General features: G+C 46.6%; 3 protein-coding genes across 3 annotated transcripts in view; 2 read left to right on the forward strand and 1 right to left on the reverse strand.

The window, feature by feature from the left end:
* Positions 1–17,440, reverse strand: part of LOC144603023 (zinc-binding protein A33-like) — a 157,409-nt gene extending 139,969 nt beyond the window's left edge. The window contains exons 1-7 of the mRNA XM_078416150.1: positions 17,156–17,440; positions 15,332–15,441; positions 6,425–7,092; positions 5,962–6,057; positions 5,639–5,872; positions 3,670–3,692; positions 3,470–3,588 (exon numbers count right to left, since the gene is read on the reverse strand). Of these exons, the coding sequence (XP_078272276.1) occupies positions 3,470–3,588; positions 3,670–3,692; positions 5,639–5,872; positions 5,962–6,057; positions 6,425–6,835 (883 nt within the window). The 5' untranslated portion in view covers positions 6,836–7,092; positions 15,332–15,441; positions 17,156–17,440. The remainder of the gene's footprint in view (positions 1–3,469; positions 3,589–3,669; positions 3,693–5,638; positions 5,873–5,961; positions 6,058–6,424; positions 7,093–15,331; positions 15,442–17,155) is intronic.
* LOC144603045 (zinc-binding protein A33-like) overlaps positions 1–24,000 on the forward strand; it is a 75,445-nt gene that overhangs the window by 11,842 nt on the left and 39,603 nt on the right. The gene's annotated exons all lie outside the window — the stretch shown is intronic.
* LOC144602506 (vacuolar protein sorting-associated protein 52 homolog) overlaps positions 7,114–24,000 on the forward strand; it is a 24,888-nt gene continuing 8,001 nt past the window's right edge. The window contains exon 1 of the mRNA XM_078415636.1: positions 7,114–7,155. Coding sequence (XP_078271762.1) covers positions 7,114–7,155 — 42 coding nt within the window. The remainder of the gene's footprint in view (positions 7,156–24,000) is intronic.

Genomic DNA, 24,000 nt, shown 5'->3' on the forward strand with positions numbered 1-24,000 from the left:
ATCGGGTGGACAACAGACATCTCTCCCGGAGTTTTTAATCCAGAGATGGAGAGGGGAATTTCGTGAGGTGGGGGAGGGTGGACGGGGGGGGACGAGTGCGGAGAGTGAGGAGGATTGGGAGATTGCGGTGGGGATGGAGGAACGAAGCGGGTTATTCTGATATGGAGGCAGATCGGAGCAGGTGGATATTGAGGTGAGTGGTAATTTGAGGTTGTTAAAGAGGAGGTAGAGGTGCGTGGTGGGGTCGTCATGATCACAGTGAAAGGGGGCAGACACGAGGGGCCAGATGACCTGTTCCTGTGTTTTTTGAGTGGAGGGTGAGACAAAGGGAAGGGTGGGTTTGTTAGTCAATTGGAGTGGGTGCAAAAGGGTTTACAACAACTTCATCAGGTCTGAAGGGCTGGGTTATCAGGTGAATTTGGACAGTCATAAGGTCATAAATGAAAGTATTCGAATGAGGCCATTCGGCCCATCAAGTCTACTCCACCATTCAATCGTGGCTGATCTAATTCTCGCTCCTAACCCCTTTCTCCTGCCTTCTCCCTATAACCTCTGACACCTGTACTAACGCAGAATCCAGCTATCTCTGCCTTAAAATGTGGGATCTGGGACCATGGACACATCTGGTCACAGAAGGTTCGAGCCCCCGACCGCTGGAGGACAAAGAAGGGAGAGATTGAACTGTTTTCACCTTCCATCACAGTGAGGAATGTGGAGGGGGTCACTGTGGTGGATGTTTACGTTAAAATGTATTTTGTGTGTCCTGTTGCTTTTTACTGTTATGACTGTATGGCAAATGAAGTTCCTCGTATGTTGCAAAACATACTTGGCTAATAAAGTTTTATTGTGACTGTTAGGCGGGTAGGATGAAATGGACTGGAGTAGCGAGGAAAGGAGGGGACCGCGTGGGATTGGAGGTGTCGGAAGAGGAGTTACAGTTTACCAAGGTACAGCGAAAATATTTTGTTGAGTGCTAACCAATCAGTAGAAAGACAATACATGATTACAATCAATACGTTTGCAGATACATGATGTGGGAATAATGTTTAGTGCAATGTAAAGCCAGCAAGGTGCGATCAAGGATAGTCCGAGGATCACCAACGTGGAAGATAGTAGTTCAGCACTGCTCTCTGGTTGTGGTAGGATGATTCAGTTCCCTGATAACAGCTGGGAAGAAACTGTCCCTGAATTTCGAGGTGTGCGTTTTCACACTTCTGTACCTCTTCCCTGATGGGAGAGGGGAGAAGAGGGAGTGGCCAGGATGAGACTGGTCCTTGATTATGCTGCTGCCCTTGCCGAGGCAGCGTGAGGTATAAATGGTGTCAGTGGCAGGTGTTTCGGGATTGCGGGAGAGCAGGGAGGAGAATCCGAACGGGACTGCGCTTCCTGCAAATTGGCATCAGGACCATGCGCAACTCCACCAACATCCAACAGCAGGGACAACACGCTGAACATAATTTAGATGCCAGCCTACCACGGGAAACACGCGACTGCTTGTTCTGTGAGCAAAATCTAGAAATGGAGAACCTGCTTCCTGAGCTTTGCGGGCACCAGCAAGACAGGTTAGAGAATACAATTTACCGATTTACTTTCACCAGACATGCTCTGTGTTTGGACTGCCCGCGGTGCGTAGAACCCAACGCCAGAGTGTTCACTTTAGTAACAACGTTCATCCAACGTCTGTTGTGTGTACTGTGGTTGTGCTCAGTGAACTGACATCTCTGCATACATTTTTAGGTATGTAAAGAGGAAAAAAATTGTCAAGGCAAATGTGGGTCCCTTGAAGACAGAAGCGGGGGAATTTATTATGCGGAACAAGAAAATGGCAGACGAGTTGAACCGGTACTTTGGATCTGTCTTCACTTAGGAAGATACAAGCAATCTCCCAGATGTTCTAGTGGCCAGAGATCCTAGGGTGACAGAGGAACTGGAGGAAATCCGCATTAGGCAGGAAATGGTGTTGGGTAGACTGATGGGACTGAAGGGTGATAAATCCCCAGGGCCTGATGGTCTGCATCCCAGAGTGCTTAAGGAGGTGGCGCTAGAAATTGTGGACGCATTGGTGATCATTTTCCAATGTTCTGTAGATTCAGGATAAGTTCCTGTGGATTGGAGGGTAGCTAATGTTGTCCCACATTTTAAGAAACGGGGAGGAGAAAAAACGGGAAATTATAGACGAGTTAGTCTGACATCAGTGGTGGGGAAGATGCTGGAGTCAATTATAAAAGATGAAATTGCGGAGCATTTGGATAGTAGTAACAGGATCGTTCCGAGTCAGCATGGAATTACAAAGGGGAATTCATGCTTGACTAATCTTCTGGAATTTTTTGAGGATGTAACTAGGAAAATTGACAGGGGAGAGCCGGTGGATGTGGTGTACCTTGACTTTCAGAAAGCCTTTGACAAGGTTCCACATAGGAGATTAGTGGGTAAAATTAGAGCACATGGTATTGGAGGTAGGGTACTGACATGGATAGAAAATTGGTTGACAGACAGACTGATGGGTATCGACCCGAAACGTCACCCATTCCTTCTCTCCCGAGATGCTGCCCGATGTGCTGAGTTACTCCAGCACTTTGTGAATAAATACATTTATTTGTACCAGCATCTGCAGTTATTTTCTTATATTATCTGAATGGTGTCAAGTTAGGAACAGGGAACGTACAACGAGATCTGAGTGTCCTAGTGCATCAGTCACTGAAAGGAAGCATGCAGGTACAGCAGGCAGTGAAGAAAGCCAATGGAATGTTGGCCTTCATAACAAGAGGAGTTGAGTATCGGAGCAAAGAGGTCCTTCTGCAGTTGTACAGGGCCCTAGTGAGCCCTGGAGTACTATGTGTAGTTTTGGTCTCCAAATTTGAGAAAGGATATTCTTGCTATCGAGGGCGTGCAGCGTAGGTTTACTGGAGCGACTAGACTTGTATACACTGGAATTTAGAAGGATGAGAGGAGATCTTATCGAAACGTATACAATTATTAAGGGGTTGGACCGTTAGAGATAGGAAACATGTTCCCAATGTTGGGGGAGTCCGGAACAAGGGGCCACAGTTTAAAAATAAGGGGTAGGCCATTTAGAACTGAGATGAGGAAAAACTTTTTCAGTCAGAGAGTTGGGAATCTGTGGAATTCTCTGCCTCAGAAGGCAGTGGAGGCCAATTCTATGAATGCATTCAAGAGAGAGCTAGATAGGCTCTTAAGGATAGCGGAGTCAGGGGGTATGGGGAGAAGGCAGGAACGGGGTACTGATTGCGAATGATCAGCCATGATCACATTGAATGGCGGTGCTGGCTCGATGGACCGAATGGCCTCATCCTGCACCTATTGTCTATTGTCTGTTGTTTGTACTGTGGTTGTGTTCAGGGAACTGACATCTCCAGCGGTATGAATACTGACTTCTCTAAATTCAAGTATACACTGGACAGGTAATTAATACTTAAAGAACTATAACGGTTTTAAAAAAAGTTTGTACCTCTCTTAATGCCATCGGGCACCTCGCTGAACACCGTGTTCAACAAAAATGGGTGATCGAACTTTCTAACTTCCAGGGCACCGTCTGCTACTGACAGCGTGTGCTGATCATCACTTATCCTGCATGAATCACACACCTGGTTATAAGACCCGCATCTACGATTTTTGAGTTAATTACCAAAACAGTGCAGAGAGTCTCACCTCCTCTTCTGACGAGTTTCCTCCTGAAATATAAAACATCAGAAAGATCAATTAATTTACACTGAGCGTCCACACCGTGACAGCAGGAATATCAGCCAAATTGTCACAATTTTCCGACACATCCCAGCACTTAATGCTGGAGCGGCGCCCCATCAGTGCAGTATTATGTATTAATTACATGTAATGGGTATATTTAATACTGGACTGATGGGGCGATTCAACCTCCTCTGGTTCCAGTTGTGAATTACCTCATTTGTCCAACAGGGGTCACCCTCTCTTCACTGTTCCACTCTTGCGTTTAATGTCTGTGTTACATGCCTTGGAATTTTCGTCTATCCTATTCGCCAAAGATCCTGCATTGCCACTTCAAGCGCCCCCTGATTCATCTTGCACCCTGTGGGTCAGCAAGAGGGGACGCATAGCGTCTACCAACCTTTGTCTCCACAGACATCATGTTGCCAGCTTGTGACTAGATGTTCATATCAGACTAAGAGAAGACCAGGCTTGAACAACGTGGAAAATATGACTGGCTCAATGTGATAAGTACAACGTCTCTTTCCGATAAAGATGCAGCGCGCCCTGCGATTGATTGGGGTGCGCTAATGTGAGCGAGGCAGTAATATGGCCCCAGAACAACTAAATCATTTATTTGGAGACACAAGGTGCTGCATAGAGTGGAATCCTAATCAGGCCAGCCAGCATCTGAGGAGGGAAATGTACAGATGACGCATGTGGTCAGGAGCCTCTTTCAATCTTCTGGAATAGATGGGAGAGAGCTGGTAAAGGGATGGGAGGGGAAGGAACTGGGACAATAAGTGACAAGGGATAGGTGAATTTATGTGTGGAGGGACATATGACAGACTGATGGACATCCCTGCGGCTGATGGCGAAGGGGATAAAACTTGCTACAGAATTGGAATCTGGTCAGGAAGATAAATGGGGAATGCAATGGAAGGGATGTGGTGGAAATCAACAGGAGAGAATGTGTTGGGTTCCCAATAGGAAGGGTTGGGGGATCTGCGGTTGGAGAAGGGGAAGCAACATGATTACGGGGACTGGGGATGGAAAGAAATGCCTGTGGGGAACAGTTGAAGGAACAGGGACGTCTGAAGGGGATAAGGTTTACCTGTAACAGGAGAATACATGTTTCATGTCGTTGGGTTGTCGTCTGCTCAAAATATGAGGTGTTCGTCTTCCCTACCGACTGGGCTGTTTCAATCAGCCCTGAATTATTGGGTAATTCTGCATTTATTTCAGACTGTTACCCACTATTTTGTGATTGTGGCCTTGTGGAAGCTAACTTTGGGGAAACCATTTTGTGGCACCTTTGGAGGACATTTTGGAGGACTGGGAAGTTCGATACCTTAGCAGCTTGTGAGAAAGATCTGTACAAAAGCTTGTTTTGGTTATTGTATTGAAAACAGGCTTTTGCAAGGTAGTCCTTCACAGTCCTGGACACCTGCAGATAAGAAGTTGCTTCCCATGGTTTAGAAGTTGTTTTTCTGGGTTTGTTGTTGAGTTCTGGACATTTCAATGTTCTGAACTAGATGTTATGGTACCTCCTTATTGCCTAACGGTACCTCTCTAATCATCTTAGCTATGTGACTCCCTTTACTCCCCTGTACTCCTGTTTGACTCCCTAACACAATTAAAGGAACTCTATTATGGGAACTCTACTATGTATCTGCTGAGACTGCTTTATGCTATGTAACCATGGGAAATTATTGCATCTGCTTTGTGCTGTTTTCAACTGTATAAATACTGACTGTAATATGTATGTTCTTTGAGAGGACAGAAGCAGGTGCTTGAGCGAACAACTGTGCACTCAGGTCTCTGTGCCATCTCCCACCTTGGTGTTTCAGTAAAAAGATTTAACTTGAGTGTTGTGTTTTGCGTACTTATTTTAGAGATAAGTCGAGTCGACTTTCACAGCCTTACATTGAATCAAATTGAATTTGTAACTCCTTACCTTCAGAAATATCAAACTGTCCGTTTGGTTCATCCGCTCCTGCAGCTTTAAGAGTTTCTCTTGAATAGAGTTTATCTCCTCTTGAATCGCTCGTAGATTATTCTCCATTGGATTTAGAACGCTCTCCTCGTCTTCCCGGAGATCCCTGAGAAAGAGCCGCTCTTTCTCATTGAGAATCTGGCGCAGTTCAGCAAATACCGATGTGATGTAGGTCAACCAGTTCTGTGACTGCTCCTGTCAAATGAAAGGTGAAGGTCAATATTATCGAGCCTGGAATCTAAGACAATAGCACAAGATCAGAGAAGGGAAACTGGAAACCTTACCCGGACTCCAGAAATCTTCTCTTTCTGTTGCTGCTCCATTTCCTCCACCGCTGATTTATTTTTTGTGAGAATCTCCAAGGAAGTTTTAATCAGCTCCTGGGATTGAGATTCAGATTCAGTCAGTGAAACAATTAGACCAGACGGAACAAATGAAATGCAGACACGGAACTGCACATGAAAGTTTACAAAAAGACAAACTGCTGGAGAACTCATCGGGTCGTGGAGCGTATCAGCAGAGAGCCGCGGGCTGTCTCACCTGGAAGGACTGCTGGAGTCCCTGCATGGACGTGAGGGGGAAGGTACAGGGACAGGTGTTTCATCTCCAGCGGTGGCTGGGGCAAGTACCTGGGGAAGGGCTGGTTTGGGTGGGAGGCTGGGTGAACCGAACAGTCGCCGAGGGAGCGCGGTCCGCAAAACGCAGAATTGAAAATTCATCAGCTGATCAAATTCTGTTTGCTTTTACCTTGTAGCTTTCAACAGCTTCTTTAATCGGCATGAAGCGATGCTCTCTGTGTTCCCGCGCGTCTCGGCAGATCAGGCAGACCAGTTTCTTGTCGGTTTCACAAAACAGCTTCACTTCTTCCTGATGTTCCTCGCAGTAAAGTTTACTTTCCTTCCCTCCCGTGTTCAGGCTCAGTGCTCGAGCTGTCTCAGTCATATTCGCCAAGGCCCGATTTACTTTGCGGGTGCGGTCTGCAAACTCCTCTCTACATTCCGGGCAGGAGTTTCTCCCCTCCTTGTCCCAACTCTGTGTGATACAGGAGCGGCAGAAGTTGTGCCCGCACTCCAGTATAACCGGATCGCTGAAGAAATCCAGGCAAATGGGACAAGTCGCGTCTTCAGTTAAACTCTGGATCTGGTGTTTCGAAGCCATTTTTAATTCCGAGAATTTCCTGGTTCAAACGACTCCGCCTTCAGGGAGCTGCGAACCCGCACAGAACTGCCGGTGTCAACGACACGCCCTGCAGTGCGCGGGGAATTGATTCTGTGCTGAATAATGTTGTTTTGCTGGGAGTGTTCAGGGTGAAGGGCCTCTGTCAATCTGCCACTGATTACACACCAGCAAGAGGCTGGTAACACGTTAAACGAGTCTGAACGTGTCAATAACCGGGCGGGCGAGCGCCGGGCAGTCTAAGGAGGGGCAGAAACGAAATGGGGGATGTATTAAGTCAGCTCTACGTAGAGCGTGAAACGGTGATTAAACATCAACTTAGAGCGACTGCTGTTAAAATAAAGTCTGCAATAAAATCGGAGACCTGGAGAGAATGTTGTGTTGTGAGGTGACAGACGCGCGACAATCGCTGAGATTTGGTTGCATAAAAAGTAGGAAAGAGAATACTCTGTTACTGCGTGCAACACATTCAGCTTCTCGGTGAAAGTCGTCTTGATTTCCACTGGCCTTCCTGTGCAGAAGGTCCCTGACATTAACCCTGCGCGGCCCAGCTCTGATGTAAGATCCAGCTGTTCCTTATTCTGGACGGGTTCCACGATGGAAACGGTTTCCGCCTGCCCGCCCTGTTAACCCCTCCAGCCCCGGAGAGCAGCACAGTGAGCCAGACCCCCCCACTCACAGCCCAGCCTGACATTGATCACCAGGGGCACACGAGCAACCGCAGAAGCTGCTTTACAGAAAATTGACACAAAGCGATGGGGCAACTCCACGGGCCAAACAGCATCTCTGGGGAATTTGGGATAGACGAGGTTTCAGGTCAAGACCCTCTACAGAATGATTGTAGAAGGTGTAGATCAACGGATTCTAACAACAGAGTTTTATGTACCAAGGTATTTTATTACACTACCAAATAATGCACACAGAGCCATGTATCCGCGTACACACTGGCGTACCCCGAGTACACAGCAACGTGCGCCGCCGTGTAGTGACCTGTTGTCGATCTCCTGGCACCGTTTCCGACAGGGTCCGAGGCCGGGGTTCTCTGCTGCTCTGGGAGGGCGCCCGACACGGTCCTTTATGGTTCCTCGTCCATTCAGACCGTGCCATACCCCCTCCCGTGAGGCAATCGACAGCCCGTTAGGCGCACCGTTTCTGCACTACTCGCGGCAGGGGGGCGCAGGTGGTCCGCCCAGCTATTGCAGTGTTTTTGCTCAGCAAACCCAGGCATAACCTGAATTGTCCCTAGTGTGTAGTATAGAACTAGTGTATTGCTGATCGGTGGGGACACGGTGGGCTGAGGGGCCTTTTCTGCTCTCAAACTGTAAACTATACACTAAACATAAAAAGACACAAGGTCACAAAGTGTTGGAATAACTCAGCGGGAGAGGGTTGGCCTGGGTTTTTTATCCGGTTTTCCGCCTCTCCCAGGAGATCACTCAGTTCTTTTGGGTGGGCGGTTAGAGCGGTTGGAGTAGCGTCCGGGCGGTAGTTTTTGGAAACCGAGCACGGGGCTTTGTTCTTACAGAGGCCCAGGAGCGGTTGGAGCAGACCACTCTGCAACGTTCCCAATTAAGGGGGAGTATCAGTGCCAGGGCAGTTTATTGTTCTGGGTGTCGGATGTGGGGAATCTGGGAGTCTGATAGTCTTCCAGACATCCACATCTGCACCAGGTGCGACGAGATGGGGCTCCTAAGGGACCATATTAGGAACCTGGAGCGGCAGATTGATGACCTCCGTCTGGTCAGGGAGAGTGAGGAGGTTATAGAGAGGAGTTATAGAGAGGTGGTCACTCCAAGACCACGGGAGGTAGACAAGTGGGTCACGGTTAGGGGGGGGGGGCAAGGGGCAGAGGCAGGGACTAGAGAGTACCCCAGTGGATGTACCCCTTGGCAATAAATACTCCTGTTTAGGTACTGTTGGGGGGAACAGCCTACCTGGGGACAGCGACGGCGCCCGGGCCTCTGGCACGGAGTCCGGCCCTGTTGCTCAGAAGGGTAGGGAAAGGAAGAAGAGAGTGATAGTGATAGGGGACTCTATAGTGAGGGGGTCAGATAGGCGATTCTGTGGACACAGTCGGGAGACCCGGATGGTAGTTTGCCTCCCTGGTGCCAGTGTCCGGGATGTATCTGAACGTGTCCAAGATATCCTGAAAAGGGAGGGAGAGGAGCCAGAGGTCGTGGTACATATAGGTACCAACAATATAGGTAGGATAAGGGAAGAGGTCCTGAAAGGAGAATTTAGGGGGCTAGGAAGAGAGTTAAAAAAAAGGACTTCCAAAGTGATAATCTCAGGCTTACTGCCTGTGCCACGCGATAGTGACAATAGGAATGGAGTGAGGTGGAGGATAAATACGTGGCTGAGGGACTGGTGCAGGGAGCAGGGATTCAAGTTTCTGGATCATTGGGACCAATTCTGGGGGAAGTATGACCTGTACAAAAAGGACGGGTTGCATCTGAACCTGAGGGGAACCAATATCCTGACGGGGAGATTTGCTAAGGTAATTGCGGAGACTTTAAACTAGTACGGTTGGGGGGAGGGACTCAAACACAGATAGCTAATCGGCAGTGTGTGAGGCAGGAAGCAGAAAAGGGAAACACTCAGACCCAATATGTAGGAGAGAAAGAAGTGAAAAGAAATAAACTGAGAATAAGAAATAATGAGTCCCTTAAATGTGTATATTTTAATGCTAGGAGCATTGTAAGAAAGGTGGATGAGCTTAGAGCCTGGATTGACATCTGGAAGTATGATGTTGTGGCGATCAGTGAAACATGGTTGCAGGAGGGTTGCGATTGGCAATTAAATATTCCAGGATTTCATTATTTCAGATGTGATAGAATCGGAGGGGCAAGAGGTGCTTGTCAGGGAGGATATCACAGCAGTGCTTTGGCAGGATAGACTAGAAGGCTCGATTAGGGAGGCTGTTTGTGTGGAACTCAGAAATGAGAAAGGCTTAGCAACACTTATAGGGGTGTATTATAGACCGCCAAATAGGGAACGAGAATTGAAAGAGCAAATATGTAAGGAGATTGCAGATATTAGTAGTAAGCACAGAGTAGTGATTGTGGGTGATTTCAATTTTCCGTACATAGACTGGGAATCACATTCTGTTAAAGGGCTGGATGGTTTGGAGTTTGTAAAATGTGTGCAGGATAGTTTTTTGCAGCAATACGTAGAGGTACCTACCAGAGAAGGGGCAGTGTTGGACCTCCTGTTGGGAAATGAGACGGGTCAGGTGACGGAGGTATGTGTTGAGGAGCACTTTGGGTCTAGTGTTCACAATGCCATTAGTTTCAATATAATTATGGAGAAGGTCAAATCTGGACCAAGGGTTGAGATTTTGGATTGGAGAAAGGCTAATTTTGAGGAGATGAGAAAGGATTTAAAAGGAGTGAAATGGGACATTTTGTTTTATGAAAAGGATATAATAGAGAAATGGAGGATATTTAAAGGGGAAATTTTGAGAGAACAGAGTCTTTATGTCCCTGTTCGGTGGAAAGGAAAGAATAATAATTTGAAAGAGCCTTGGTTTTCCAGGGAAATTAGACACTTGGTTCGGAAAAAGAGGGAGATATACAATAAATATAAGCGGCAGGGAGTAAATGAGGTTCTTGAGGAATATAAAGAATGTAAAAGGAATCTTAAGAAGGAAATTAGAAAAGCGAAAAAAAGATATGAGGTTGCTTTGGCAAGTAATGTAAAAGTAAACCCAAAGGGGTTCTACAGATATGTCAATAGCAAAAGGATAGTGAGGGATAAAATTGGTCCATTAGAGAGTCAGAGTGGACAGCTATGTGCTGAGCCGGAAGAAATGGGGGAGATATTAAACAATTTATTTTCTTCGGTATTCACCGAGGAGAAGGATATTGAATTATGTGAGGTAAGCGAAACAAGTAGAGTAGTGATGGAAATTATGAGGATCAAAGAAGAGGAGGTACGGACACTTTTGAAAAATATAAAAGTGGATAAGTCTCCAGGTCCTGATAGGATATTCCCTAGGACATTGAGGGAAGTTAGTGCAGAAATAGCAGGGGCTATGACAGAAATATTTCAAACGTCATTAGAAACGGGGATGGTGCCGGAAGATTGGCGCATTGCGCATGTTGTGCCTTTGTTTAAAAAAGGTTCTAAAAGTAAACCTAGCAATTATAGACCTGTTAGTTTGACGTCTGTGGTGGGAAAATTAATGGAAAAGATACTTAGGGACAATATATATAATCACATGGATAAACAAGGCCTGATTAGAAACAGTCAACATGGATTTGTGCCTGAAAGTTCATGTTTGACTAATCTTCTTGAATTTTTTGAAGAGGTTACCAGGGAAATTGATAAGGGCAAGGCTGTGCATGTTGTCTATATGGACTTCAGTAAGGCATTTGACAAGGTTCCACATGGAAGGTTGATTAAGAAGGTTAAATCGTTGGGTATCAATAGTGAGGTTGCAAGATGGATTCAACAATGGCTGAATGGGAGATACCAGAGGGTAATGGTTGACAACTGTATGTCAGGTTGGAGGCCAGTGTCTAGTGGAGTACCCCAAGGATCTGTGTTGGGTCCACTGTTGTTTGTCATTTACATTAATGATCTGGATGATGGTGTGGCAAATTGGATTTGTTAGTATGCAGATGATACTAAGATAGGTGGTGTAGTTAAAAATGAAGTAGATTTTCAAAGTCTACAGAGAGACTTGGGCCTTTTGGAAGGGTGGGCTGAAAGATGGCGGATGGAGTTTAATGCTGATAAGTGTGAGGTGCTGCATTTTGGTAGGACAAATCAAAATAGGACGTACAGGGTAAATGGTTGGGAATTGAGGAATGCAGTGGAACAGAGGGATCTGGGAATAACTGTGCATTGTTCCCTGAAGGTGGAATCTCATGTGGATAGGGTGGTGAAGAAGGCGTTTGGTATGCTTGCCTTTATAAATCAGAGCATCGAATATAGAAGTTGGGATGTAATGTTAAAATTGTACAGGGCATTGGTGAGGCCGAATCTGGAGTATGGTGTGCAGTTCTGGTCGCCAAATTATAGGAAGGATGTCGACAAAATGGAGAGGGTACAGAGGAGATTTACTAGAATGTTGCCTGGGTTTCAGCACTTGGGCTACAGAGAGAGGTTGAACAGGTTGGGTCTTTATTCTTTGGAGCGTAGAAGGTTGAGGGGGGACTTGATAGAGGTTTTTAAAATTTTAAGAGGGACGGACAGAGTTGACGTGGGTAGGCTTTTCCCTTTGAGACTGGGGAAGATTCCAACAAGGGGACATAACTTCAGAATTAAGGGACAAAAGTTTTGGGGTAACATGAGGGGTAACTTCTTTACTCAGAGGGTGGTGGCTGTATGGAATGAGCTTCCGGTGGAAGTGGTGGAGGCAGGCTCGATTTTATTATTTAAGAGTAAATTGTATAGGTATATGGATGGGAGGGGATTGGAGGGTTATGGTCTGAGAGCAGGTAGATGAGACTAGGTCAGAGAAAGTGGTCGGCGTGGACTGGTAGGGCCGAACGGGCCTGTTTCCGTGCTGTAATTGTTATATGGTTATATGGTTCTCCCCATAACCCCTGACACCCGCACTGACCAACAATTTATCTATCTCTGCCTTAAAAATATCCAATAGACAATAGGTGCAGGAGGAGGCCATTCGGCCCTTCGAGCCAACACCGCCATTCAATGTGATCATGGCTGATCATTCTCAATCAGTACCCCGTTCCTGCCTTCTCCCCATACCCCCTGACTCCGCTATCCTTAAGAGCTCTATCCAGCTCTCTCTTGAATGCATTCAGAGAATTGGCCTCCACTGCCTTCTGAGGCAGAGAATTCCACAGATTCACAACCCTCTGAATGAAAAATTTGTTCCTCATCTCAGTTCTAAATGGCCCACCCCTTATTCTTAAACTGTGGCCCCTTGTTCTGGACTCCCCCAACATTAGGAACATGTTTCCTACCTCTAACCTGTCCAACCCCTTAATAATCTTATACGTTTCGATAAGATCTCCTCTCATCCTTCTAAATTCCAGTGTATACAAGCCTAGTCGCTCCAGTCTTTCAACATATGATAGTCCCGCCATTCCGGGAAATAACCTAGTAAACCTACACTGCATGCCCTCAATAGCAAGAATATCCTTCCTCAAATTTGGAAACCAAGTCCACTGACTTGTGGCCTCCACAGCCGTCTGTGGCAAAGAATCCCACAGATTCTTTGCATCCCACACATCAGTTATTAAAGATGTGATAGCATCACATTTGGAAAGTGGTGAAATCATCGGACAAAGTCAGCATGGATTTACAAAAGGCAAATCATGTCTGATGAATCTTATAGAATTTTTCGAGGATGTAACTAGTGGAGTGGATAAGGGAGAACCAGTCGATGTGTTATATCTGGATTTTCAGAAGGCCTTCGACAAGGTTCCACATAGGAGATTGGTGTACAAACTTAAAGCACACGGTATTGAGGGTTCAGTGTTGAGGTGGATAGAGAATTGGTTGGCGGACAGGAAGCAAAGAGTAGGAATAAACGGGTCCTTTTCGGAATGGCACGCAGTGACTAGTGGGGTACCGCAAGGCTCAGTGCTGGGACCCCAGTTATTTACAGTGTATATTAATGATTTGGACGAGAGAATTGAATGCAACATCTCTAAGTTTGCGGATGACACGAAGCTGGGTGGCAGTGTTAGCTGCGAGGAGGATGCTAGGAGGCTGCAGAGTGACTTGGATAGATTAGGCGAGTGGGTAAATGCATGGCAGATGCAATATAATGTGGATAAATGTGAGGTTATCCACTTTGGCGCAAGAACAGGAAAGTAGAGTATTACCTGAATGGTGACCGATTACGAAAAGGGGAGATGCAACGTGACCTGGGTGTCGTGGTGCACCAGTCATTGAAAGCAAGTGTGCAGGTACAGCAGGCAGTGAAGAAAGCGAATGGTATGTTGGCATTCATAGCAAGAGGATTTGAATTTAGGAGCAGGGAGGTTCTACTGCAGTTGTACAGGGCATTGGTGAGACCGCACCTGGAGTATTGTGTACAGTTTTGGTCTCCTAATCTGAGGAAAGACGTTCTTCCCTTAGAGGGAGGACAGAGAAGATTAACCAGATTGATCCCTAGGATGGCAGGACTTTCATATGAAGAAAGACTGGATAGACTAGGCTTGTACTCGCTGGAATTTAGAAGACTGAGGGGGGATCTTATAGAAACATATAAAATTCTTAAGGGGTTGGAGAGGCTAGATGCGGGAAGATTGTTCCCGATGTTGGGGGAGTCCAGAACCAGGGGTCACAGCTTAAGGATAAGGGGGAAGTCTTTTAGGACTGAAATGAGAAAACATTTCTTCACACAGAGTGGTGAGTCTGTGGAATTCTCTGCCACAGAAGGTAGTTGAGGCCAGTTCATTGGCTATATTTAAGAGGGTGTTAGATGTGGCCCTTGTGGCTAAAGGGATCAGGGGGTATGGAGAGAAGGCAGGTACGGGATACTGAGCTGGATGATCAGCCATGATCATATTTAATGGCGGTGCAGGCTCGAAGGGCCGAAAGGCCTACTCCTGCACCTATTTTCTATGTTTCTATTCACCACCCTCTGACTAAATAAATTCCTCCTCATCTCCTTCCTGACGGAACGTCCTTTAATTCTGAGGCTGTGCCCTCTGGTCCTAGACTCTCCCACTAGTGGAAACATCCTCTCCACATCCACCCCATCCGGGTCTTTCAGTATTCGGTGAAGTTTCAATGAGGTCCCCCCTCATTCTTCTAAACTCCAGCGAGTTCAGCGAAAATTGCTGTCAATATTCCAAATGGGGCCTGACCAGTGCCTTATAGAGCCTCAGCATAACACCCCCTGTTTTTGTACACAAGCCCTCTTGAAATAAATGCTAGCATTGAGTTTGCTTTCTTTACTGCCGACACTATTCCCTCCAAACTTCTCAAGACCGACAGCCTTGTAGGTTAATTGGCTTCTGTAAAATTAGAGATTGTCCCTTGTGTGTGTGTAGGGCAGCGTTAGTGCGGCCTGATCGCTGGTCGCTGCGTACCCGGTGGGCCGAAGGGCCTGTTTCTGTGTCATATCACTAAGCTAAATGACATCTTCACTGATGAATGTAGACACAAAATGCTGGGCTAACTCAACGGGTCAGGCAGCATCTGTGGAGAGAAGGAATGGGTGACGTTTTGGGTTCTTCAGAGAAGGGTCTCGACCCGAAAAGTTACCCATTCCTTCTCTCCACAGATGTGGCCCGACCCGCAGAGTTACCCCAATACAGTGCTTGACTGACAATTGCCCACTCCCAACTCTGTGTACAGCAGCTCGCATTCTCTCTCTCTCCCTCCCCCTCTCCCCCATCTCTTTCCCTCTCTCCCCCCCCATTTCTCTCTCCCCCCATTTCTCTCTCTCCCCCATCTCTCTCTCCCCCATGTCTCCCTCTCTCCCCCCATCTCTCTCTCTCCCCATCTCTCTCCCCCCATCTCTCTCTCTCCCCCCCCCCATGTCTCTACCTGCCAGCAGGTACAGCAGATGTCCGGCTGTGCAGAGAGAGCGCCGCATCCTGGCGGTGTCCCGGTCACGGTCACGTCTGGCAACCCACTCCAAGCTGTGGAGAAACTCCCTGCTGAAGCGGGATAGAGAAAAGGGAGAGAAAAGGGAGAGAAATGGGAAAAGGGAGAGAAATGGGAAAAGGGAGAGAAGTGGGAGAGAAATGGGAAAAGGGAGAGAAGTGGGAAAAGGGAGAGAAATGGGAAAAGGGAGAGAAATGGGAAAAGGGAGAGGAATGGGAAAAGGGAGAGAAATGGGAAAAGGGAGAGAAATGGGAAAAGGGAGAGAAATGGGAAAAGGGAGAGAAATGGGAAAAGGGAGAGAAATGGGAAAAGGGAGAGATATGGGAAAAGGGAGAGATATGGGGAAAAGGGAGAGAAATGGGAAAAGGGAGAGAAATGGGGAAAAGGGAGAGAAATGGGGAAAAGGGAGAAGGGGGAGATAATTTTGTTTAACCCGCTCTCATTACCGGACCCGACACGACACCGGACCCGACCGCCAGCACGGCCTCAGCCTCAGGTAACGTCGCTGAAACTGCACAGGGCCGCTGTCTCTGACAATCCAGCTAGGGCACTGAGTGGGTGGGTGGGTAAGTGGGTGGGTGAGTGAGTGAGCCCTGCTGGCTGCTGAGTGGTGAGTCTGTGGAATTCTCTGCCACAGAAGGTAGATGAGGCCAGTTCATTGGCTATATTTAAGAGGGAGTTAGATGTGGCCCTTTTTGCTAAAGGGACCAGGGGGTATGGAGAGAAGGCAGGTACGGGATACTGAGCTGGATGATCAGCCATGATCATATTGAATGGCGGTGCAAGCTCGAAGGGCCGAATGGCCTACTCCTGCACCTATTTTCTAGTGGCCAGTGGTGGGGTCCCGTTGTACGTGACGATAATGTTGGCGGATGATTTGTTGGATCCGCTGGCTGGTGGGGTGGAAGGTGAGAACGAGCGTTTGGTTCTTGCTTGGTCAGACTGAGTGACTGACTGATTGAGGAGGAAGGGTCACCCATTCCTTCTCTCCCGAGATGATGCCTGACCTGCTGAGTTACTCCAGTATTTTGTGAATAGACTGACTGAGGGACTGACTGACTGTCAATAGAAACATAGAAAATAGGTGCAGGAGTAGGCCATTCGGCCCTTCGAGCCTGCATCCCCATTCAATATGATCATGGCTGATCATCCAACTCAGTATCCCGTACCTGCCTTCTCTCCATACCCCCTGATCCCTTTAGCCACAAGGGCCACATCTAACTCCCTCTTAAATATAGCCAATGAACTGGCCTCAACTACCTTCTGTGGCAGAGAATTCCACAGACTCACTGGCTAGTCAACTTATTTGTCACATACACATAAATGTGGAGCGAAATGAAAAATTACCCGCAGTTCAACAATAAGACCAATAAGAATAATCAATAAAAATGCAATAACACTTACACAATCATAAACTAACACTAAACAAAAAGAAACATCCATCACAGTGAGTCTCCTCCAGTCCCTCCTCACTGTGACGGAATGTCACAGAATGTCTTTTCTCTTCCCCTGCCGTCTACTCCCACGGTCTGGCTGTTGGAGTTTCCACGTCGGGACGGTCGGGGCTCCCGATATTGAAGCCCCCGCCGTACGGTGAAGGGTCCGCGGCGGGACGACCCAAGCCCCGCGATTCGGGGGCGGGCAAAGACGCTGCCGGAGCTCCCGATATCGGCCCATGTGGTCCCCGCCGACTGAGTGCGTGGGCGAGCGAGGGGCCGACGTTGTTATTTATACTTTGTAATTAAAGTGTTTTCCTATAATTACCTTGTTGGAGTAAAGTGTGAAGTGAATGTTGCGTTGATGCTGTTGCTTTATATCTGTCCACCGGAACACATTCATTCAGCAGATAGGGGCGGGGGAGGTTGTAGTCGGTGTCGTAGTTGTTGTCGTGTGAGGCTGTGACGCTGACGGTGCTGCTGATCGTTCCTGCTGCAGTTCTCGTTCTTGACATTGATGAGGATTTATTCCACCCTTTGTCTCAAACACACACCCGCCCGCCCACCCACGCATGTCCCGCAGGTGGGGGCTGCGGTGCTGCTGTAGCGCTGCTGCTATTGGTGCTGGTGCTGCTTTACTCTCCCACTCTCCCCCTCCCCCCCTTATCCTCCCCGGCGCGCGCACGTGTGTCCCGCAGGTGGGGGCTCTGGTGCTGCTGTAGCGCTGCTGCTATTGGTGCTGCTGTAGCGCTGCTGCTATTGGTGCTGCTGTAACGCTGCTGCTATTGGTGCTGCTTTACTTCCCCCCCCCCTCCTCCTCCTTCTTATCCTCCCCGGCGCGCGCACGTGTGCCCTGAAGGTGGGGGCTGCGGTGCTGCTGTAGCGCTGCTGCTATTGGTGCTGCTGTAGCGCTGCTGCTATTGGTGCTGCTGTAGCGCTGCTGCTATTGGTGCTGCTGTAGCGCTGCTGCTATTGGTGCTGCTGTAGCGCTGCTGCTATTGGTGCTGCTGTAGCGCTGCTGCTATTGGTGCTGGTGCAGCTTTACTTCCTCCTCCTCCCCCTCCCCCTCCCCCTCCTCGTTATCCTCCCCGGCGCTCGCACGCGCCTGCGCACTTCTCCGAGCCGCCATGACGCAGCGGGCCGGGGCCGTCGACTGAAGAACGTCGTTGAGGTTTGTTCGTCCAGATCGTTCACGGTGAATAATCATCGGGGAAACCACCTATTATATTGAATTGTGGGCGTGTGTTTTTTGTTTAAACGCTCATTAACGGCTTGAATGGTCGCTCGATGGCGGGCGGGCCTTTCACTGAAATGTGAGGAAGGATATTCTTGTTATTGAGGCCGTGCAGCGTAGGGTCACCAGGTTAATCCCCAGAATGGCGGGACTGTCATATGTTGAAAGACTGGAGCGACTAGGCTTGTATACACTGGAATATAGAAGGATGAGAGGAGATCTTATCGAAACGTATAAGATTATTAAGGGGTTGGACACGTTAGAGGCAGGAAACATGTTCCCAATGTTGGGGGAGTCCAGAACCAGGGGCCACACAGTTTAAGAATAAGGGGTCGGCCATTTAGAACGGAGATGAGGAAAAACTTATTCAGTCAGAGAGTTGTGAATCTGTGGAATTCTCTGCCTCAGAGGGCAGTGGAGGCCAATTCTCTGAATGCATTCAAGAGAGAGCTAGATAGAGCTCTTAAGGATAGCGGAGTCGGGGGGGGATGGGGAGAAGGCAGGAACGGGATACTGATTGAGAATGATCAGCCGTGATCACATTGAATGGCGGCGCGTACAGGCTCGAAGGGCCGAATGGCCTCCTCCTGCACCTGTTGTCTGTTGAAGGTGCCGGCCGGGACAGGGTGGGTTGTGTCGTGTCGTGTGCATCACGTCTTGCAATCAGTGGTCAACACTCAGTACATTTAGTCAAGCCAAGTCATTTTTTATTTGTATAGCACATTTAAACACAACCCACGTTGACCAAAGTGCTGAACATCAGTCCAGGTACGAAGAAATGAACATACAATGGACAATAGACTATAGGTGCAGGAGGAGGCCATTCGGCCCTTCGAGCCAGCACCGCCATTCAATGTGATCATGGCTGATCATTCTCAATCAGTACCCCGTTCCTGCCTTCTCCCCATACACCCTGACTCCGCTATCCTTAAGAGCTCTATCTAGCTCTCTCTTGAATGCATTCAGAGAATTGGCCTCCACTGCCTTCTGAGGCAGAGAATTCCACAGATTCACAACTCTCTGACTGAAAATGTTTTTCCTCATCTCCGTTCTAAATGGCCTACTCCTTATTCTTAAACTGTGGCCCCTTGTTCTGGACTCCCCCAACATACAATGGCACACAAGCATAACAGTCAAGTCAAATTTATTTGTATAGCACATTTAAAAACAACCCACGTTGAACAAAGTGCTGTACATCTGTAAGGGCGAACATTCGGCATGTAGCCATGTGGGTTTTATTGCAGGGGTGTAAAAAAGGTGTATAAGCTCCAGCTCGATTATGTTGCCAGGACATCCTGTTGTCAGCATGGAAGCGCGGTTTATGGCTAAGTGTATCCTCTGATATCAGCAACTGGCCTCAAAGCTTTGAAGTGTTAAGAAGAACATCTTGCCACATGGACTGCCCTTTGTTCCCAAGAAAGAAGAGGTCACGATGGACACAACGGACACGGAGGTCCCGAAAGTCACATAAAGATTTATAGGACATTGTAAACCTTGCCATATAAGGTAGCAACGGAAATGTACTGGCACATGTATTAAGGGTATAAAATGTGTGTAATTGTTAGCATTCGGAGAGAGAGACTACACTAGCTTCCTAAGCGTTTCTAAACGCTTCGGTTTCTAGACTCTCCCACCTGGGTGAGTAGAATAAAGAGGTTAAACGAATTCGGTTGTCTGCCTGTTTTTTCTAATAGGCCACAGACTACAACATTTGGCGTAGTCGGCAGGATCTCTTTGGCACCGGCAACCACGAACGACTAAGCGGCATCGGTGGCTGAAACACGTCCGAACGGGACAGAGTGCACTTCTCGACCGTTGTTCGAGACCCCGGACGTTGACGTTTTTCAGACACTGAAGTCCCTCGTTTGGGGTTGATTTCGTGTTCAACTGAGATTCACAGTCGCACCGATAAGGAAAAGGACAAGGATAAGGTTCCGGATTTGGAAGGTAAGGGGCGTTCACTCTTGTTGTCATTGTCTTGGCCTGGATGAAATTGATCGTTTGGTAATATTTATTGGTAGTATTTATTGGTAACATAATTTCAGATAATTGGCAATCAGACATATGGGACAGTCTTTGGATAAGAGTGATGGCGGTGCCCTGGTACAACACATGTGTTATTTATTTATTTATTTATTTGCTTCGTTAATGAAAAGATTGGGAAACGAGGCCTGGCCAGTGGGAGGTACATGGAATGTAGAGACTATCAAAGAGGATTAAAGAATGGAGAGAGGGGTTGCTGAAGCGCCATCAGGAGTCGAGGGAACGAAGTTGGAGGGAAAATGCAAGTAGTAGAGGGAAAATGCAAGTAGTAGAGGGATATCAGTGTGTGATAGGTTGGGAATACCGAAAACATGCGATATTTTGCAAGCGGAATGTAAGGTGTATGATCTAAGACTTGACCGTGATACCCGAGCTCGAGATGAATTTAAAACCGGTACCAAAGGGATATATCCCGCCCAACAACAACAAAAGTCAGAATCCGAACTACTGGAGTATATAGCGGCTTTACTAGGTAATCAGGAGTCCAAGGGTGACGAGGAACCCTGGACACGTCCGATCCCCACAGCCCCACAGACAGAGCCACCGGCTGAGGTGGTGCCAGTCCCGGTTCTACCCTCCCCGCCAGAATATTGGGGACTACCCCCCCGATTATGAGACAGCATCAGGGAATATGGATAGGTCCCAGACAAAGGGTTAAGTTGCGCCACAAACAAGAATCCGCACGATCGGCGCTAGAGATTGAGGATACTGCCTACCCTTGCCTTTTTCAGTACACCTCATTCTGCCCAGCAGGCTGAATTATTTGCCCTCACGCAGGCCTGCCACCTTTGCGTTGACCAACGTGCTAATATTTATACCGACTCACGATATGCCTTTGGGGTTGCATATGATTTTGGTACCCTGTGGCAGCACAGGGGCTTTTTGACTGCAGCAGGAACTCCATTTAAAAATGCCCTGTTCGAAATCTACTAGCGAGTTTAACACTCCCGAAAACCTTGGCTGTCATTAAATGAAATTTGCATACATCTGTCAAGGATCCCATTTCTTTCGGGAATGCATTGGCGGACATATTGGTATGCACAGAGGATCTGACCCCTACCATTTTAGTTTCTTCAGGCGAACAACAACAGTTTTCTGCAACTACCGCTATGCCCAGTGTTTCGGAACTCTGGCAGCTTCAGGGGGACGCCCCCGAGGCTGAGAGACACCAGTGGAGCCAGGATGGGTGTTCACCTCGCGAATCTGACTCGCTTTGGGTTACTGCCTCTGGCAAAGTTTGTGTCCCTAACGCACTTTTACCTGTTTTGTTGCATTATGTGCACTCTCTTACCTATGCTGGTAAGAGGGGAATGTTGGATGTAATAAATGCTACATGGTATCACCCCAAAATACATTGGGGTTTACAAATTGATGCTGCCTGACCCGCTGAGTTACTCCAGCATTTTGTGAAGTACATTCCTTCATCAAACGTCACTCCTGCCTGTTGAACTTAACTGGATAACACAGAGACAGGAGCCTGTCACTGTATGTCTATCTACACACAACGATGAACCACTAATGGCCTTGGTTACATCAGGCACAGGCTTACATGACCGGCAGCAGTGTTAAACAAATCTGTTTTATTATGTACAAAATGCATTTTACAAAATCATCACAAGCTGCACAAAAACGTGCAGAACAAACATCCACTGGATCAGTGACCAGACTTTGTATAAATTACAGGTTCCCAAAGAGCAACAACAGACAATAGTCAATAGGTGCAGGAAGAGGCCATTCGGCCCTTCGAGCCAGCAACGCCATTCAATGTGATCATGGCTGATCATCCACAATCAGTACCCCGTTCCTGCCTTCTCCCCATACCCCCTGACTCCATTATCCTTAAGAGCTCTATCCAGCTCTCTCTTGAATACGTTCAGAGAATTGGCCTCCACTGCCTTCTGAGGCAGAGAATTCCACAGATTCACAACTCTCTGAGTGAAAATGTTTTTCCTCATCTCCATTCTAAATGGCCTACCCCTTATTCTTAAACTGGCCCCTTGTTCTGGACTCCCCCAACATTGGGAACATGTTTCCTGCCTCTAACGTGTCCAACCCCTTAATAATCTTATATTTTTCGATAAGATCCCCTCTCATCCTTCTAAATTCCAGTGTATACAAGCCTAGCCGCTCCAGTCTTTCAACATATGACAGTCCCGCCATTCCGGGAATTAACCTAGTAAACCTACGCTGCACGCCCTCAACAGCAAGAATACCCTTCCTCTAATTTGGAGACCAAAACTGCACACAGTACTACAGGTGCGGTCTCACTAGGGCCGTGTACAACTGCAGAAGGACCTCTTTGCTCCTATACTCAACTCCTCTTGTTATGAAGGCCAACATTCCATTGGCTTTCTTCACTGCCTGCCATACCTGCATGCTTCCTTTCAGTGACTGATGCACTAGGACACCCAGATCTCGTTGTACTTCCCCTTTTCCTAACTTGACACCATTTAGATAATAATCTGCCTCCAAAGTGGATAACCTCACACTTATCCACATTAAACTGCATCTGCCATGTATCCGCCCACTCACACAACCTGTCCAAGTCACCCTGCAACCTCATAGCATCCTCCTCACAGCTCACACTACCACCCAGCTTTGTATCATCTGCAAATTTGCTAATGGTACTTTTAATCCCTTCATCCAAGTCATTAATGTATATATATATTTTTTAATTAAAAAAAATTTTTTTTTACAGAACTTTTTAGAAAACAAACCCTCCCCACCCTTCCTCCCACCTCCCTTATACTAACCCCAAATAAGAAAAAGGAAGAAAAGAAAAAAGATTAAAGATTGCCTGGTTGTTGGGGGTCCTGCACACACCCCATGGAATTCCAAACAGAATAAACTGTATATGTATATACATCTCTCCCAAAAGAACCATTGTGAATATGAACAATTCTTCTATATATATAGACCCCTCTTTTGTAGATAAGGACGCCAGATATTTTAAAAAGTATCATATTTGTTCCTTAAATTATAAGTAATTTTTTCAAGTGGGATACAGTTAGAAATTTCATTATTCCAAAGGTCCATACTTAAATAGGAATCAGATTTCCAAGTAACTGCGATAGTTTTTTTGGCTACTGCTAATGCAATTTTTATAAATTCTTTCTGATATTTATTCATTTTAAGTTGTGGTCTTATTCCTTCAACATCACCCAATAACAAAAATCTTGGGTTGTATGGAAGTTGTATTCCGATAATCTGTTCTAAAAAACTTCTTAAGTTTGTCCAAAAAGGTTGTATTTTTGAACAGGACCAAGTAGAATGAAAAAAAGTACCAATTTCTTGATTGCACCGAAAACATTGGTCAGATAAACTTGAATTTATTTTCTTTAATTTTTGTGGTGTGATATATAATTGATGCAGAAAGTTATATTGTACTAGTCTAAACCGAACATTTATTGTATTTTTCATACTGTCAAGGCATAGTTTTGACCAATTTGTTCCATCAATATTAATATTCAAATCCGTTTCCCATTTTCGCCTTGATATATGAATTCCTTGTTTAGGAGCCTTTTTTTAAATTAGATTATATATAATAGAAGTAAAAAAAATTATTTGTCCTTTTTGAATTAGGTTTTCAATTTCCTTAGATTTCGGCAATAACATTGTTTGACCCAATTTATCTTTTAAATAAGCTCTTAATTGAAAGTAACAGAAAAGAGAATTATTTGATATATGATATTTATTTTTCAATTGTTCAAATGACATCAATATACCTTTTTCAAAGCAATCACCTATATATCTAATCCCTTTTTGATGCCACCTATATAGAAGCTGGTTATCCATTGTAAAAGGTATCAATCTATTCTGAATCAAAGTTGTCTTTCCTAATAAAGATTTTTTTGTTTCATCCTCAAAATTTACCTTATTCCATAATCCGATCAAGT

Source organism: Rhinoraja longicauda, chromosome 19, assembly GCF_053455715.1.
Source record: "Rhinoraja longicauda isolate Sanriku21f chromosome 19, sRhiLon1.1, whole genome shotgun sequence".
NCBI classification, from domain to species: domain Eukaryota; kingdom Metazoa; phylum Chordata; class Chondrichthyes; order Rajiformes; family Arhynchobatidae; genus Rhinoraja; species Rhinoraja longicauda.